Consider the following 18,746-nt stretch of genomic DNA (forward strand, 5'->3'; position numbering starts at 1 on the left):
AATGTCTGCAGCAACCCAAGCATCATGCTGGGCAATGCACAGAAGCATGAGGCACATGCTTGACTATCAAGCCACCTAAATTTTCAGGCAAAAAATGAGCTGCAGTTTCCCTGAGCTGCAGAACATGCCCCTGAAAAGGCCAGCAACTGTTTGTACCTCCTGCTGAATCCACTGTCTGGCCTCATCGGTGTGAACAAGGGCAACTGCAGCCTGCCTTCACGTTAATCAAGCATGACAGAGCTGTGCAAGTTCATCTCCCCCAGCACTGCCACCAGGGCCTTGAACAATGAATCCCAAGGAAATGTGCCTGCCTGGCACATTTCTGGTCAGAAAGCTCCAGGATACACACACTGAGGTTCCCACCACTTCTAGATCTTTCATCTCTGGTGAATTTGGTTTGTGTGGCAAAGTTTTGGTAGTGGCAGGGGTTTGGGGAGGGGGCTACAGTGAGAAGCTCCCAGAAGGATCTCCTGTGTCTGACAGAGCCAATGCCAGACAGCTCCAAGATGGACCCACTGCTGGCCAAGGCTCAGCCTATCAGTGACAGGGGTAGTGCCTGTGGGATAACAGATTTAGGAAGGGGAAAAAGTCTGCACAACAACATTTTCAGTTGAAGAGTGGAATGGGAGTGAGAGCAACTACTCTGCAGACCCCAAGACGAGTGAAGGTGGAGGAGGTGCTCCAGGGACAGGAACAGAGATGCCCCTGCAGCCCCTGGTGCAGGCCACGGTGAGGCAGCTGTGCCCCTGCAGCCCAGGGAGGTCCATGGGGGAGCAGAGATGCACCACAGCCCATGGAGGACCTAGGGCAGAGCAGGTGGGTGCCCAAAGGAGGCTGTGACCCTGAGGGAAGCCTGAGCTGGAGCAGGCTCCTGTGAGGATCTGTGGATCCATGGAGAGAGGAGCCCACAGCAGAGCAGGTTTGCTGGCAGGACTTTGACCCCAAGGGGACACCCTCTGGAGCAGGCTGTTCCTGGAGGACTGTGTCCCAAAAATCAAGAGTGGAAAGCAAAAAATCAGCGTGTAAAGAAAGAAAAGCAAGGATTGTTTTTAGATTTGGGTTTATTTCTTATGATCCTACTCCGATTTGACTGGTATTAAATTCATTTCCCCACGTTAAGATTCTTTTGCCCATGACGGCAATTCGCGACTGATCTCATCCTGTCCTGATCTCGACCCACGCGCCTCTCGTTGTGCTGTCCCTCCCCTGCCAAGCTGCGGAGGGCAGTGCCAGGGCGGCTTTAGAGGGCACCGGGAGTCCAGCCACGGTCAGCCCGCCACAAGCCGGCACCGCCTGGGCAGGGGGTCCGTGAAATGGACCCCGTGTGTGGAGGCGGGGCCCTCCCGAGGGCCGGGCAGCTTCCCCCGCAGGGAACCCGCCGGGGCCGCAGCCGCCGGGCCCTTCCCCTTCCCCTCAGCCCGGGCGCGGCCCGAGCTGCGCGCGGCCGCCATGGCAGCGCCGCGGGGCCGGGGCGGGGCCTCCCCGCGGCATCACGCGCGCGGCCCCGCCCCCGCCGCGGCGGCGTCACCGTGGCGCGTTCGGCCGCCCCGGCCCGCGCGTGACGTCGGCGCGTCCCGCGGTCCCGGCGGCGGGGCCGGAGGGAGCGGCAGGTGGCGGCGGGCGGAGCGGAGCGGAGCGGGCCCGAGCGGAGCCGAGCCGAGCCGAGCGGCGCGGGCCGGCCCGGCGGGTGAGTCCCCGCGCCGCCGCGGGCGCGCCCGAGCTGGAGCGGTCGGGGGGAGGCGGTGGCGGCGGCGGCCTCGGCCACCAAAGGCCGCTCCGACAGCGCCCCCTGCGCGGCCGCCCGGTGCCGGGGCGGCGCTGCCTCCCCTCGCCCGTCCGCCGCCGGCCGAGCTGGAGCGGGCACCGCGGCCTTCCCGCGCGGGTGAGTGCCCTGAACAAAAGGCCGGCCGTGCTGGGCTGAGCCGAGCCGAGTCGAGCGAGGGGCGGCCGCCCGGCGGGCAGAGCCCTGCCCGGTATTGTTGTGGCGGGGGGCGGGTGGGGGTGTCGCCCGCCGCCGCCCCGCCCGCGGGGTCACGTGCCGGGTGTCGGGGCCGCGGCAGCTGAGCCCTGTCGGGAGCCCTTCGCAAGGCCCCGCGCCGACAGGCTGGGAATGAGAGCCGGGACCGCCGGCAGAGCCTCCCGCTCCCTGCTGCCGGGCCGGGCCCCCTTCCGCGGAGCCGCGTCCCTGCAGGAGGCGGCGCCCCGACGCCGGTGCGGAGCGAGGTGCGCGCAGAGTGCCTGACCGGGCCCGGCTCAGGCTGGGCTCGATGGCCGGAGGTCTTTTCCAGCCGTGTTGGTTCTGTGAGTCGGGGGTTTTGTTGTGCTGGGCAGTAAAATAGGTCGGGAGCATTAGCCGTGGCGGCATCCCCTGGGCGGGCGCAGCGCTCCCGTTCCAGGGCATGGGCAGCGCTCTCCCGTGTGGCTGCGCCCCTGCCGTGCCCCCGCTGTGCCCGTCACTGCCGGGCGGCCACGGCAGCGCCCGGACAGAAGTAACCGAGTGTTCCTAACGCAAGGGCTTTTGTTTCTTTGTGCTTGACCGCCTCGGCTCAGGTGTTTGCTTTGCGTCCCTTCGGGATGTTGAAAGGGGACGTGAAATGTGAAAGCGGGTCCTGCTTTTGGCGCGGTACGCGTTGCCGCCGCTGAAATGCATGAACTAAATGCGAGGGTTTTGTAATAAGGCGATCGGAATGGTAAAATAGTCAAACTGAAACTGGGGGGGGTTTTAATCTTAGTACAGCTTTTCAGTGGTACGCCTGAGAAACGCTGTAGGTTTTGTTACTGGTGTGTAATATGCAGTAATATATTAACAATTACCAGCAGGAGTAAGGAGCAGAGCTTTAAACGTTTTGCCTCTGTCAGGTTTCTAATACTAAAAATCCAAACCTTCTTATTTGTTAGCTGCTGCCTCTGAACGGTGGGCTACTCAAAAATAGATTCTGAAGCATCTCTAGAAATGTGGTACCAAAAATTACAGCGTGAAATAGTATTGAAGACATGCTGAAATCTGAATCTTCATTCGGTAATTTTGAATAGATATTAAATATTGAACGTTTTTGCAAGAACTTGCTTTATAGTCTTGTGTGTTTAATACTGTATTTTCTTTTCAAGTCTGATGAAGTGCAAGTTGTTTAAATTGCTATAATACAAAATCTGTAGTCAGTGAAAAAAAGTTTGTTCTTGTTTCCTTCAAAATATATTGCATCAATTTAGATGTAATTGAGTTGTCATTTATTTAAAGAGCTGGAACTGCAGTATTTTTATAGCCTATTGAATAGTGAGCCGCTGGAAAAGTCCTCATATTGAAATTGATTTTTTTCCTCCCTTCTGTGCATATTAATCAAGTCTATATATATATATATACACACACATATGAAGAGATGCCCCTGTACTTATATGAGTTTCTGAAGCATTGGCAACTTAAGATGAACCAGTTTCTGCTTCATTTTTTTTGCCATTTTTTGCACACCTTTGCTTTTGAGTGAGAAATTAACATTTTTCTGTGTTAAATAGATTGAAATAGGATATATGCTGAAAATTCAAGATGAGTGCTCCAGTTGTAACATTTTAACAACCTTATTTTCAATACATATGTATCATTTTAATACTGAAATGGCTGACTGTTCTGCACTTGACTATTGTTCTATGATTCAATTCCAAGCACACATATAAATGTTGGGGGTTTACTAATATGCAGTAACCAACGATAAGGAATGACAGGCAGCTCGTCACAATCAGCAATTCCTGAGAATATTCTAAGTTTAAGAAACAGATAGAAAAAAGTAGGCAAGCACAGGCAACAGTGAGGTTGTTTATCTGTTGTGCTGTCCAGTCCAGGGACAGTTTTAAACATCTGTGATGAGACTCAGTACTTTGAGCTGGTCGTGTATTGACACTAGCAGACCATCAGACAGGAGAGTGATTTTTCTCATTAAATAAAACAGCTGCCTTCTTTCTTCCTACCCTGTCTGGGTCATGGTTACTTGTGGGGAAGGGCAGAATGCAGGGGATCATTTTCCCCTCCTACCCACCAATTGAGTTAAAAATTAGGGAGCTTGGTGGAAAAAAATCCAAGTATTTAATCACAGAAGAGCATTTACTCTTGTGAAAGAATACTGTAACTCTGCTGAGTTTTCAAGGGGGGAAGTGATGAATTTGTGATAGTTATTTTAAAATAATCTGTATGGAGCTGCAGTATTCCTAGATTTCTGTTATTTGAAGTAGGACTCATATAATAGTCTTAGGCTAATGTTTGTTGAATTCACCAGTGTTGCACTTGTGTGTTTTTAAAAAGCTAAGATTTTATTTACAGAGGAAACTTAAGACTATAGGTAACTCATGATCAATATATAGGAGCTGGCTTCCTAAATGTGTATGATTCTGATTTTGGTTTCAGTGGGTTGGTTGGGGTGGGGGGTGAAGTGGTGTTTGTAATTGTTGCTGTTTTTTTTTCCCAAAGGAATAAGGGTGGAAAAACTGTTCTGGGCCTGATAATTTACTGGGTATCATAATTTAACGAGCACAGTTGGTTGAACTGACTAGAAAGGGTTTCATTCTATCTTGACCTAGTAAAAGCTTAACATTGTTCTTAAGGAGAAGCTGAAGTCATTTTGGGAGATAGGTCTGGTGAGAAGTCCACCACTTCAAATTCTTAAAGCACATAAGAAATGGGCATGACTTATTCCAGTAAGAGAGATTTCCAAGGGGACAAAGAGAACAGTTCCATGCTGGCTGAGCCTGACTTTGGGTGGAGATGGTCCTGATCAATGACATTGTCCTTCTGTCTGTTGCATCTCTAAAGTTTCAAAACCATTATGTGATAAGATGCAGGCGTTTAGGAAGGGATACCTGCAGGTTGCTGCAGATAACATAACTCCTCGTAGTACAGGAAAAGGAGAAAATTAATTGCTAAGTATAGAACACGGCCTTTACCCAGGTGACTTCAAAGGAGGAGCTTTCATCCAAGAAAGGGGGTATGTGTAACCACAAGTGTTTGTCAGTCCATTTAGCAGAATTTTCAAGACTGGTATATTAAATAAGTAGCAATGTCATGAACTGTAGCGGTTACTTGGTGTCAGAGTGTGAACTAGTTCAAGACCTTTGCCGCTGTTGGAAAGTTGCCTTATCACAATCCTGTAATTATGCCTTCCTTGGATTCTTCTAGGTATAATTACATAGCTTGAATATGTGTAGGCATTTTTATTTACTAAGAAATCTCCAAAAACTGACCCAGCCTTTTTCTGCCATCTCCACATAGCATTTGGTTTTATGATGTGCTGCCTCTAGTAGTGCATTATGAGAGGGAGCAGATAAAAGGCTTCAGGTGATACCTACTGAAGTAACAGAAAGCCAGCTCCCAAGATGAAGGACTGACTACCACACCCAGAGCATCAAGCTTGTTGCAGCTGTCTCTTTGATCATAGAAAACATAGTATCTTGTCTCAGTGGATTAGTAGAGCCACAATTCTGACGTGATTGCCTCTCTTGGTCTCAGATTCATGTGTGAAGAAAGGAAATCTGCTAGAACTATGAGGGGAGAAAAGGTGTGGATAGGCTTGTTAATTTTTGCATTTTTCTTTTGGAGCTCATTCTAAAAATAGCTGTACAAAATGTTACATGGAGCTCAGCTACAAAGAAAATAACATGTTTGAGTAATGCTTCATGCACTGAAGTCATCTGAACACTCTGATATTATTAATGATAAATATTCGATCATTTGGTGAAGGGCTATAGCACAGAACACTGCAATACTCCATGTTGTTTCAGGGACTTATCACTCCTTGACTTCACTGGACCCTTACATGTCTGCTCTGCACTGTATTTACACTGAAATGATTCTTTCCTTGAACAAATTGAAATCAAAGAGGTGACATTCTCAGGTCTGCTTCAAATCATTCCTATATGTAATGTTTTGCAGCAACGGGAAACTGTAGTTCAAGATGTTTGAGAATCATCCAGAAAGCTACAGACCAAAAGGAAGAGGTGATTCTGTGGCTCATCTGTCTTTTTACAGAGGATTCACTGAAGGTGGTTCTCTTAGGTCAAGACCTTCGTGATTAGGCTGTGAGAATGCAAGAGCGATGGTCTCCCTTCCCTTTTTTGAGTTTGCAGATTCCTACTTCCCTTCTGTAGGAACTTTCAAGGTATTTTTTAGGCACTTAGTGGTACTTAGTGATTATTACGTTTGTGTGAAGGGACTTGGCTCAGATTCTGGTTGGTGGCATTCACCAGATATATTGCGACTGACATCATCTGCTAGCCTGAAGAGGGGCATATTACATCTGAGGTGTGCAGGCTGAGTTGCATCCTTGTCCTCTTTTTTTTAAGAGACCATATGAACTCTTTCTATTGTTGAACCTTGGAGCCCATCAGGACATTTTAAAGAAATAGAGGAAGGTCGTAATTAATTTTTGTTCTTGTTTGTTTATAAGCTGGTATGAGGACATACAAATGTGGGTTTATAAAGAAGAAAGTTCTGAATTGTTCTGAGGTTCATTCATTAAATGGATGCAATGATATCTGTAAAAGAGGATGAGGATTCAGGGCTTTGAGCCTTGGAATATGAAGAGGCAAATTTCTGATTGAAATATGGAGAAGACCTGAGGGAAATCAGCTGTTCGTGTGCACTGCTTTTTCCTTAAGCATCTGATACTGCTCTGTGTCAGGACAACACACATGGCTAGATGGTCCTTTGGGATGGTATCATACAAAAAGTTTTATAAAAAGCTTCAGGAAGCCATTGTGACTTTCCAAATTTCCTAAATATAAGGGATCATTTATTAGAGGTTAAATTTGCATAAACATAACATGCTCCCAACATTGGTCTTTTACTCCTTTTGTGAGGTCACTATATGGAAATGAGCAATTAACTTACTATAGTAAAAAATAATTTCCTTTTATAATGCTTTAAAAATGATTATTTTTTTAGGCCAGACATCAAAATAAAAACTGGATCAAAATTGATGGTTACAAAAAATGAAACAGAAGTCTGGTGATAGTTTTATTGAAAATAACATGCATCAAGTAAATAAAATCATAGTAATTTCCTTTCTGTAACAGAACCATGGCATTTTGCTTGCTCGTACCTCTGGACAACATTGTAATGGTGGTATTATTTGCTTTCTGTTAATTCACAGAGAAGCTGAAACGTTGTAGTGTACCACTGACCAGGACAAGTCAGGAATGAGCCAGCCTTGGGAAGGAGGACCTGCCATCCTAGCTGGAGACATCTGAAGAGAGGACATTTCAGTCTTTGGCATGCTTCAGTAGAAATTACTAAGAAAAAGTAAGCTGTTGTTTTGTTAATGAACTTAAACATGTCAGTTCCTTGATGGACTACTTAGTTGCAGTTATAATTTGACCTGGAATTTGAAGTGGTTTTGTGGGAATTCACATTTTCTTCCATTAGAGTCCAAGAAGGCCTGGGTTCTTTTCATGTAGTTGTTACACATCACCTCTTCCATACTTCATGTCTTGATGAAGGCCCCATAGCTTAGAAATTAACTGTATTATTTAAGATTACCAGTAAAAACCACAAGAGGTGGGATCTCTCAAGATTTCAGACTAATTCCATACTGTCTCAATTGGTTTTAGACTGTATTTGCTAAAATGCAGAGTTCAGGTTCTTTTTGGTCCCTTATTTTTACCTGAATTGAGTATAAAATTATTTTTAGAATTATTCCTTTGAGTTTAGTTAATTCTTAGTCAAGTAGTCAGTAGTCAAGAATATGATTTTTCATGATGCCAGGAGTGTTTTAAAGGGAACCCAATGCCCCCAAAAATAGAGCTTTCCTATTTGATAACAGTTCTGATAAAAACAGCATTGTTTGATTGAACCTTGTTATAAAATATTACTTTTAATTTCAGAAAAAATACCGTGTAATCAATTTTGTTTAATTCTTCTTACCATGAAGTTGCAGTGGAAGTGCTTCCACAGCCATAACATAGCAGAGTAGCAGTCCAAGATGTTTGTCCTCCGTTCTAAGGATTACCTCTTCAGTAAAAACCCATGTGTACCTCCTCCTAACCAGCTTATAAACAAACTCCATGACCTAGATTTGCTATTAAAAAGGTAAATTAAAAAAGGAATATTAATTAGCATGATGCTTTTAAAAAAAAAAAAGTGAGACAGAATCCGTGTAGTTGATATAAATCTTCAAGTGCATAATTGTCCTGAATTCTGAGCACATGCAACTGCAGTTGTGCTTATCGTATCAGGGTTTTATGTTCCTGCATAGCACTTTCAGAGATAAGGGTTTGCTCCTCCATCTCTATTCATTTTATACATAAAATTTTCCTTAGAGTAATTAAAAATCAAATAGGAATTAAAAAAAAATACCCAAACATTTAATCCTTTTCATGTACTGCATTATTATCTTGATCTGGTAAGGAACCAAAGATCCCTCAAATTAATGGGTGACCTATTGAGCACAGTTCAAATGTTAGCATTTTTTGCTTTCAGTGAACAGGTGAGAACTTTTAATTCTTCTTTTGGTTTATCTCAGGGTAAACTCTCTTTAGTTTAGCTTATGGTATCACAATTTGGTTTATCAAAGTGCATTGCCTTTTTGATCCCTGCATAGCATTTTAATCACCTCCAAAATCTTAATTATGATCGGTGACTTGTATAGAAGTTACTTGCCTACAGGTTGTTTTACTCTTTTCTTTCACTCTGAAAATGATAATTTTATAAAGGATATTCAGGGAGAAGCATCCTTTTGTAAAACTGTAGCATGGAAGTAAAAATCTCTGCTGCTGTGCTTTTTTGCATTGTACTGTCTCATTGTGGGAGCACTTGAAAATCAAGATCCTTTCCCTTAGCCATGGTTAGCACAAATTAATCAATAAATAGATTTCTCTTTCAGCTCTTCTGTTGTGAAATGATGGTTGGGTTGTGTTTGTGGTATTCTGAAATCTCAACAGACTTTCTTCTCCCCTTCTTCTAATAAGTTTCTTGGTATAAGCCCCAACATTTGCTATAAAAATCTGTTTCAAAATGCATCCTCAGAAGTGTGAGGCTTCCAAAAAACAATTTGTTCACAACATTGTTAGAATGGATCTCACAGATGTGTGCTGTGCAGTAAAAGCACAGTTGCCAGCTGGTAGGTAATGCTGTGTGTGTATCTGACATGCTGATTTAAGAACTGTTATGCAGATTGGTCATTAATCTCAGAAAAAGAAATTCAGATATGAAACTGAAATATAGATGGATACAATTTTGTGCTACTTCAGGAAAAAGTATTTGAGCTGTAGAGCTTTTAAAAGAATTATTTGATAAAAAAAGGATTAAAGAGGCATTGGTCTTTGAAGAGGAAATTTTAGTGATAGAAGGGAACAGACAGCATACAGAAAAATGTTTTAAGTAAATAGGATGTGATATATTATTGTAAAGATAAATATAGATACTGAAGCATAGGTTTTTTGTTTAATCCCAGCATATGTTTGTAAGAATTTTAAAACAGTGGAAGATTTTACAGTAATAGTAGGCATTTTCTCTTGAGGTAACACATTTCGTTAGAAATGTGTATAACATTAGAACAGGCTGTCCAGGGAGCCTGTGGTATTTCCATCCTTGCAGATCTCAAAAAAACTCAGCTAGTCAAAGCCACAGCTGGTCTAATCTAGTATTGGTGTTGGTGCCATATGGAGCAGGAGATTGGACTAGGTGATTCTAAAGGTCCCTTTTGGCTCACATGCTTGTGGTAATTTTGCATTAACTATTCCTAGCTGCCTGTACAACAAAGATCACTTTCACTGAAAGGCTGTTTTGTTGAATATCAGTCTTGAAGTTTCTTGGGGTTTTTAAATAAAAAGTCACCTTTTTAGGCCCCATTCCCCAAAGCCCATTCTCCTCCCTCATTTGGTATCTGGTATTTGGTTTTGATTGTTAATAAATAAAATAAAAATTACCATGAAACAGACTGTGAAAGATTGCCTGGCAAAATGTAGTTGAGAAGGCATTTGCATATTTAGGCTAGAATTTTTCAACAGCTTAAATCCTACATGATGCCACAGTGATGCAGATTTGCATTCCCCATTCTCTTACAGTTACAAAATCATCTTTACTTTTTCTGGCCGTATCTTATATATGTTATTAAAGGCAATGAGTTCACAAACCAGGCAAGTCAGAGTTGTGTGTTGTGTTCTGCAATACACTGCTGCTTCTGCTGGTCTGTAGTGATTCCTTTCAAGAGGCACTCGCATATATCAAGGAGTTCACTTGATGTTTAAGAAAAAGGAGTCCAAGGTATCTTCTGAAAAGGCCACCTCAGTTTTCAAATCAGTTCTTTCTGCAGCCCTGTGGTTGTTCTGAGCTCAGTTTGAGGGTAGTGTACCATCATGGTGCATGGGAATTAAGAAACCTAGTGGGGAACTCTTCAGCTGGCTGCTGCTGTCAGGCATATTTTCTGTTGTGTAAACTTAGTCCAAGCTACTGTTCAGGAAGTCCCTTAATCAAACAGATGATCACCTGTAGTCTGAAGAAAGTTTAAGTTCAATTTGCAGCTATGTCATCTCTTGAGGAAAGAACCATAATTTCTTTAAATTTCCCGGGGAGGTATCAAAGCAACTGGTCGACTGAAGGTTCATTAATCAGCTCTACTTCAGGGAATGAACAGAGGAAATTCCAAAGTTTTTTTTCTGACTTGGTATTGCTAACTTGCTGCAAATTAAATAGATAAAAGGTTGATGATCAGCAAAAGAAATCTTCCCAGTACTCAATGTTGTCCATCACCTCAGGAAACAATAGACATCTCACTGTGTGGATGTTGAGCTGAAATGTGATGTGAGGTGCTAGTTTAAGTTGACATAATAAACTGATTTAAATTTCTTTGATCCTCTGCAGGATGGCTGGCTGTGGTGAAATAGATCATTCAATCAACATGCTTCCCACAAATAGGAAAACAAATGAGTCATGTACCAATGCAGCACCTTCCCTGCAAGTTCCTGAATGTGCTATCTGTCTGCAAACATGTGTCCATCCAGTAAGTCTGCCCTGTAAACATGTTTTCTGCTATCTATGTGTTAAGGGCGCTTCTTGGCTTGGGAAACGATGTGCCCTCTGCCGGCAGGAGATCCCTGAGGATTTTCTTGACAAGCCAACCTTACTGTCACCAGAAGAACTGAAAGCAGCAAGCAGAGGCAATGGAGAATATGCTTGGTACTACGAAGGTAGAAATGGCTGGTGGCAGTATGATGAACGTACCAGCAGAGAGCTGGAAGATGCCTTTTCCAAGGGTAAAAAGAGCACTGAAATGCTAATTGCTGGTTTTTTATACGTGGCAGACCTTGAAAATATGGTTCAGTATAGGAGAAATGAGCATGGACGTCGCAGAAAAATAAAACGGGACATAATAGATATACCAAAGAAGGGAGTGGCCGGGCTGAGGCTGGACTGTGACACCAACACTGTCAACCTGGCACGAGAGAGCTCCGCTGACGGTGCGGACAGCACACTGACTCCAGGGGCTGCAGCTGTGCAGCCTCTAGCATCCATTTCTGTGAGGCCCCTCCCAGCACTAGATGGTCAGCTCGTGAGCCCTTCGACGCCATCACCTGATGCAAGCAATTCTCTAGAGAACTCTTTTGCCCACTTGCAAATAAATGGAGACAGTATGGCTGAAAGGAGTCACAGGGGAGAGGGAGAAGAAGACCACGAATCATCATCTTCTGGTAGGGTGCCAGGCCCCGACACCTCTGTTGAGGAGACCGAATCGGATGCCAGCAGCGACAGCGAGGATGTGTCTGCCCACCTTCAGCAACACCCGTCCTCTGGTCAGCAGAGACACTTGAGTGCTGGTGCAAGCCAGGCAGGAGCAGATAGACCAGGGGCAGGGGGTGGGGTGGCAAACACAAGTGTAAGATCTAGAAGGCCAGATGGACAGTGCACAGTCACTGAAGTTTAAATCTAGAGCCATGCAAAAAAAATACTCAGTTGTAATTTTCTGTAAATTTTCTGTCCACATTGGCATTGCACTCAAACCTAGCAGCGTGTTTGGTGGGAGGGTGGGGTGAAGGGGAGAAAACAGTTTTGGCCTGTTTTAACTTAAGCCTCTTAACATGACTCTTTAACTCTAGGAAACTGGGTTGTCCTGTTGATGGTTTGAAAGCTCTTTAGCAATGCCCAGTTTTCTTGAAAATGTCTTGTGTTTATTTTGTAGCATTTTCCCCTTGAAGATACTCTATCCCTTTTTGGCCAATGTATATCTACTGTACAACTTGAATTGTCTTCATTATCTGACTGTTGCATTAAGTGTCTTACTACTTTCTGCATGGATTGATGTATGAAAAGAACACTAAAGCTATGTGGAATCAGGCAAGGTGTTGGGTGTGAGCAGGATGCTTAATTTAATGTGAGAAAATAGATGTGAGTTTGGAGTTAAAATGTGTTTTTACTAGACAAGAGCAATCATTTACCTTCTTTCAATGGAAATGTAAAAATGCTGTTAACTTGTGTTGCAAATCCTTACCTTTACACTCTCCATGGCTTTTTCACTGGCTTTGCCATCTAGTCCTTGTAGTTTTGTTTATTGAGATCTTTCTTGATCTGTCTTGTTTTTGTTACAGAATTTATAATTTAATAAAACTACATTTTATCAGTAACAATCTCAGATATGTTTCCAGTTTAATTGAACTTCACTGAAGGAAGTTGAAAGAAAATGATCATAAAACAGCTTCCTATGTTTACCAGAAGGGAGGACTAGATCTGAGTGCCATCCTGATATTCCTGCATCCCTGACTGGCTGTCGCTCAAACACAATGCTGTAGGAGTATTGTCTTTTAATCATAAGTTGCAAGCTTAACACAGACATCTGAAGAGCTGATTAACTCACTTCACTGTTGATGGTAGGCAGAAGTAACACACAGCCTTATTTTAACAGCAGAAATATTGATAAAAGAGGGTAAGTTATCAAAGCTGACCCTATAACAAAGGACATGGATGTTATGGACTGTAGTGCTGTTCCTCTGTTCATAGCAAAATTGTGGTGGCAGCACAGAAATGGTAGTTTCGTGCTTGGATTAGCAGTGTGGGAGCTGCATTTCAACAGACTTCTGAATGTTAAAAGCTATATCTTGAGAAACACAGCTTGTCTTTTATCTCTCTGGCAGTTCTTTAGCATTTTTTTGAGACTGAGAAACAGCATTAGTTGACTTTGGATTTTCTTTTAAAATAAAGCTAATTAAACTCCAATTCTTAGTATACGTATCTCAGAATAGAAAGGGACAGTAGCTGATACATAGGTGCTTCTGATCTTAAGACAAAAGTTGCTTTAACAAAACAACCAGTTGAAGGGAATTTAAAAGGCTGACTTTTAAAAATGGTAGATTTAAACATCTATAATGTTCTTACTGTAATGAAATGTGTCTGATATTGGACAAAGTTATGCCCCTTCTCTGCTGCCTACAGGTGAGATCAGTGGATCAGGAAAGTGCAGGTGAGACTAGGATGGAATAAGGAAGATTTCCTCCATTCTCAGTTAGGAATAAGTGCTCATGATCACAGATTTTCACTATCATCTTCCAGTCCCATAAGGAAATACACCAGTTACATGGACTTCAGGAAGGAAACTGGACGGAATGCTTTTATCTCTGTTAGTTGCTAGATGTCTTACTTCTCTGATTTGAGTTAGTACACAGTGGCTCTAACCAAAGCATGACTTTGTACTGCAAAAGCCTTCACTAAGAACACATCAGCTATGTGCACGCATTTCATGAGTATGGGTTGAAAAAAGCAAGAAAGAAAATAGAGGAACATGACCCACTATATACTTAATTTTAGGATTTACAGCCCAATAATTCTATCAGTGATTATCTTTGGGGTTTTTAACCCAAGTAGGGAGTTCAGCCCCACACCCGTGATTCTGCTTTTGGCTCCTGCTGGCTGACTGCAGCTGTGAAACACTAAAATTAGTTAAAGTAAGGCTGGTGAGACCTTAATAACAAGCTGTCAGAGTAGCAACTGCACTCCCCAGATCAAGCTAGGGAAAAGTAGTAACTGATAATTCCCATCTTATATTTAAACCATTACTTTCAGTAGGAAATGTGTTCTCTGTCCATTTTAGCAAAGCCACAGCCACACTGCATTATGTGGTTGACTGTAATTCCATGCACTAAGTGATTTTCAACTTATGCAGTGTAGCCAGATAAATGTGCAGTGGAGCAGAAGGGAAAATGAGAAAGGAAGTTTAAATTCTATGAAATCTACAGCATCTCATCATTTCCAGAACAGATAACCACAGATACAGGAATCCTATTTCATGGCTAAAAAAAAATACAAATCAGATAGGGACCCAAGCATTCTGCAAGAACACCTTGCTTATCTAGATTGACCATCTGGTAAATATATTTCTATCAGCAGCAAATAAGATAGAAGTATTTGTATTGCTAAAAGTGATCTCCAATATCCAACCTTTACAGGCTTGGTACAGAATCCAAACTCCCATTAAACCCTTGGATTGTCTACACAGAAGAAAAACAAGACAGACATTTCACAATGTAAAAGGAAACTTAGTTTGCTGAGGAGGGAGCTGGCAAGCTAGCCCCTAGGAAATACAAAAGCTGGCATGCTATTTAATTAGGAGACTGGGACTATAAATTTTGATGTTTCTAATTATTTTGTGCGTTTAGTACTTGTTTGTTTTTAAACCATTTCAGAAGGAAAAAAAACCCCTGAGATGAAGCTTAACATCTTTAATAATTGTAAAGAAAATACAAACATTTATCAACTGCTGGTTAAAGATATTTGTCACTTTAAGATGATAAGAAAGTATTCTGTGAAATAAAGCATTTAGCTTTCAAATGGGTAAAATGGGATTCCATTTCATCTCAGTCTGGAACTTTCATCTTAGCACTCATGATAATTTAGCTGGGCTGGTATTTGTATGAAGGGCTCTACTTACTTTTAGAAGAAAATAAACCAGAGAATATGGTATAAGACTGCTCACAATATCCTTGATCACAACCTGTCATGATCTTCAGAATGTCCTGTACCTATGCTTGGTATATTTATGATACCAGCAAAATGGGTTCCATAACCCTCTCTGAAACTGTTCTGAATGTGTCTTGGTGTGTAATAGTTAATTATTTGTCCTGTTTTCTTAGAAGCAAACACTGGCCTTTGATACAAATCAGAAAGGGTGGCTGGGGAAATACATTTGCTGAAATGAGAATTAAGCTCATTGTCTATAAATCAAAATGGAAGGAGATCCCCAGAGGTGTACTTACCATTCACTAACTGCCAGCACAGATCTGGTTCAAAATGTGAAAGAAACCAGATTCTGCCTTTGTCCTACAATTTCTTCCCTCTCAAATTTCTATAACCCAGTACACAGAATACACTTAGGAGCCTAATACACCAAAGAAAAAAATATCCAAGGATCTTACTCAGATTCCAAGTAATTTTCACATCAATTTAAAAAACAATAACAGTATTAGTAATGGCACATACATTCTTGCTAAAAGCAAAGACATAATCAGTTGCCCTTTAAAACATATTTTTTTTGACTCACAACAACATTATGTGCTATTGCTTCAAAAAACTGGATGAGTATGGACTGGAGTGTGCCTTGAAGGTTCAGTAATGCTGCAGTCTAAAGCCTCAAGTCCCTATTAATCTTGAGAAACTTAATGAAAAGCAGAACAGCTTCACGACTAAACAGTCAAGAGCTGCCTGATTATACTAAAGCATTCGCTCTTCTGAAGTAACAGTTTTGAAGTTCTTTAGGGCATGGGAAATAATCCAGCTACACAGGAGTAACTACTGGGCTACTGGATAAAAAGGAGCCAGGGGAGAAAGGCACAAACCAAAACACTACTCTCTTCCCCATGTTCTCATTCCTGTTTCTTCTCTAACCTAAAAGGAAAAACTAAACTTTATTTTTGGGGAAGAGAGATTTGAAAGCTTCCTCCATTAGTGCTTCAGATATTGAAGCAAATGTGAGACTAGGATCAACTAGGATCAAGCAGGATCAACAGGGTGGAGGTAAGTTCCTTATCTTCCCTGAGATGCCAACTCAAAATACATCCCTTTCCTCAGCATTTCTCTTGCTTCAGGCTATATTCATTGCTGTGAAAACCACACAGTAAAACATCCCCAGCAGATCACAGAATCTGCTCAAAACCTGCATAATCATAACAGGCAATCCAAGCCTAATTCCCAACCCTGATTTGTCCCCAAGTCCTCAAACATATGTAGTTACGTCACTGTCTAAAACTCAGGACTCCTGCCATACTAGGAAATCGTAACATGGATTTCCATCAAAGATACTGCCTTGTTTTCTTAAGGGAGCTTGTTCGATGATCTTGAGCTAGTTATACCTGGTCAGAGCAAGAAGGTATGTCAGTGGCACAGAGCCCAGAGCTTCCTTCTTTACGTGCTCCCACAGAGTACTTAGGTCCTTGGCTCAGATCTCAGTCCCTGCTGGATTTAGAGACAAGTGCATCCTAACCAACGGTACAGGAAACTCTCAGTCACAGATATGTCTTTATGGTTTTGCTCTCACAGATGTTTATTTTTAAAGCAGGCACTCTGTGTCAGTTTTCTAATTTCTAAAGGGAAAACTTTCCCCACTGAGTTATCCAATTACTGGCATGAAGGGGAGACTGAGTTCCAAACCTTCTAGTCAGCCCAAATATACCCTACCAGTAAAAATGCATTGATGAAAGACACAGACATATCCACTCACATCTTTACCAGAACACTGAAGTACTCACATCATCCAGTCACCTAAGGACAAACTTTTTCGGGGCATGATACATCACAGCCTTCCAAGATTTCAACCAGATTCTGTGTAAAGAACCAGGCCAGCAGCTTTGCACAGGTACAGGATATGGGAATGGGCAGATGCATGTGTGGGTAGTTGATTCCTTGAGCAGTGAGAAGATACCAAAATACATTTAAAAGCCTCAATCAGTGATAGTGAATGAGTGCTAGAAGCTTCCCAGTAACTCAAAGCTTTTCTTGTAAAAGCACCATTAAAATTGAAGGATACTTTCTCAGCAATTGCACAAAGAACGAACTAGAATAAAAAAATAAAAGCTATCCTCCCACTAGTAATCATCTTTTCCAAGCTGCTTAAAGACACTGGTCTCATGTTGGGGAACTCATATTTTGCAGCTTTAGATGCACCTGTTCTGCAAATGAATAAATCTCAGATCTTTCAAGCAATTAATTTCCATACTAGTTAAAAAAAAAAAAAAAAAACCAACAAAAAAACAACGACCAAATAATCTTCAGCCTCATTCCAAATGAATTATAGTTCTATTTTCAGCACAGTATTTACCTTTACATAGTAATTTCACTAATCTCGATTCAGTGGGTGATTAGGACAGTAGAGAATCTGCCTGGGATTTCTCTGTGGTTGCACACCAAATATGCCTGCCTGACCTAAATGGCAGGAATGTTAATTCCATTTTAAATGGACAAGTCCTTAAATGATTCAGCTTAACGGCTGCTTTACTGAAAGCTTTGTTTGCAAAAAAGTTAAGCCCATTTCTTATGCATAAACCATCACTTATGTTTTGGTCTTCTAGCCAATGCCTGCAAATTGGCAGGCCCACCCCATACAGTTCCAAAAATGTCCTTCTCTGTCCTTAGGGCAGCTTCCAGCGGGAGCTCTCTTCCTGCTGTCACCACCTTTTTCACAGCCCGAATGACAGTGGCCGGGCCCTCAGTGTACTGGCTCAGCCAGGCGCGGGCCTCTCGCAGCGCTGTGGCTCCATCCGAGGCCGGCAGCGTGTCCTCGGAGAGCCCCAGGCTCCGCGCTCTCTCGGGGTCCAGCCGCTCAGCCCCGCCCAGCAGCCGCAGGGCTGCCCCGCTGCCCACCATCCGCACCAGCCGGGCACCTCCTCCCCAGCCTGGCACCAGGCCCATGTGCTTGTGGACAAAGCGAATTTCACTGCCAGGCGTCATCAACCTGTCAATGAAGAACACACAGAGGTCAATCCATGCATTGACTTTTGTTTTCAGCTCTATTCAGGACCTTAATTTTCTATTTTCTCCTCCCCTCTGCTTCCAAAGGTGGATACAACTTGACAGAGTGCTCATTGCAGCCGGAGCTGGAGTATCTTAATTTTTACCTCACATGGTGCCATAGCTGCAGCTTTTGGCCCTTCTCAAAATTAGACATGTATATTGCTACAAGTAAAGATTCTTAGTGCCCATACTGGTACATCTCGTTCTAAAAAGAGTTGAAAACAAAGCTGCAGACAGAGGACATGTTACATTTATTCACAGTGTGACACTGCCTTGCTAATTCGTTCATAAACCAAGCAGGTATTGGGCAAAACCCAAGCAAACTAAAACACAAAATATTTCTCAAGAGAATGGATGTGGTCTTAGTACTGATCTGAACTGGGGAGGTTCTGTCAGCACCGTGGTGATGACAGCATGGGTGGGGCTTTTTGGTTCTGTATTTTAGAGATCCATGTGAGTTTGATTTCTAATTGCTCATTACAGAAAGGGAAATCGGGATGGATGCTCAATTTATAGCTCACAATGCACAACAGAACTGCTTTCTATTTATGCCTGTAATGTGTAATAGAATTGCTCCCCTCTACCAGGTAAGTAATATTCCTCTTCCCAAAGATATCACATCTTTCTTTTCTGTGCTTCTTTTCTAAAGCTTCTCACCTCCTTTACTTAAGAACTCATCCTAGGGCTCATTAAGCTATCTCCCTGGAGGAGCTCTGCTGCAGCAGATTGTTCTGTCTTCACACAGTGGTCACAGTGACACACATTAGGTTAGTGGAAA

At 42.8% G+C, this 18,746-nt stretch overlaps 2 protein-coding genes across 17 annotated transcripts in view; one reads left to right on the top strand and one right to left on the bottom strand.

The window, feature by feature from the left end:
- Window positions 1–1,572: 1,572 nt before the first annotated feature.
- On the top strand, window positions 1,573–12,605 carry RNF146 (ring finger protein 146). Of its 8 annotated transcripts, none has more exons than XM_064413093.1 (3): window positions 1,573–1,687; window positions 7,134–7,282; window positions 10,841–12,605. In XM_064413093.1, exon 3 carries the CDS (start codon window positions 10,842–10,844, stop codon window positions 11,898–11,900), a length of 1,059 nt encoding a protein of 352 aa, XP_064269163.1. In that variant the 5' UTR covers window positions 1,573–1,687; window positions 7,134–7,282; window position 10,841; the 3' UTR covers window positions 11,901–12,605. The 8 variants fall into 8 exon arrangements, with proteins under 8 accessions (XP_064269163.1, XP_064269170.1, XP_064269169.1 ...); XM_064413094.1 differs by lacking the exon at window positions 1,573–1,687 and adding an exon at window positions 1,709–1,882; XM_064413096.1 differs by lacking the exon at window positions 1,573–1,687 and adding an exon at window positions 2,009–2,301.
- ECHDC1 (ethylmalonyl-CoA decarboxylase 1) overlaps window positions 12,034–18,746 on the bottom strand; it is a 44,715-nt gene continuing 38,002 nt past the window's right edge. For all 9 annotated transcript variants that reach the window (XM_064413103.1, XM_064413101.1, XM_064413102.1 and 6 more), the window contains one exon: window positions 12,034–17,909. In XM_064413103.1, the coding sequence (XP_064269173.1) occupies window positions 17,504–17,909 (406 nt within the window). In that variant the 3' untranslated portion in view covers window positions 12,034–17,503. The remainder of the gene's footprint in view (window positions 17,910–18,746) is intronic.

This window comes from Passer domesticus, chromosome 3 (assembly GCF_036417665.1).
Source record: "Passer domesticus isolate bPasDom1 chromosome 3, bPasDom1.hap1, whole genome shotgun sequence".
Taxonomy (NCBI): domain Eukaryota; kingdom Metazoa; phylum Chordata; class Aves; order Passeriformes; family Passeridae; genus Passer; species Passer domesticus.

What these genes read in the sequence shown, in the direction of transcription:
- RNF146 (XM_064413093.1), top strand. Translation starts at nt 10,842, where the DNA reads ATGGCTGGCTGTGGTGAAATAGATCATTCAATCAACATGCTTCCCACA.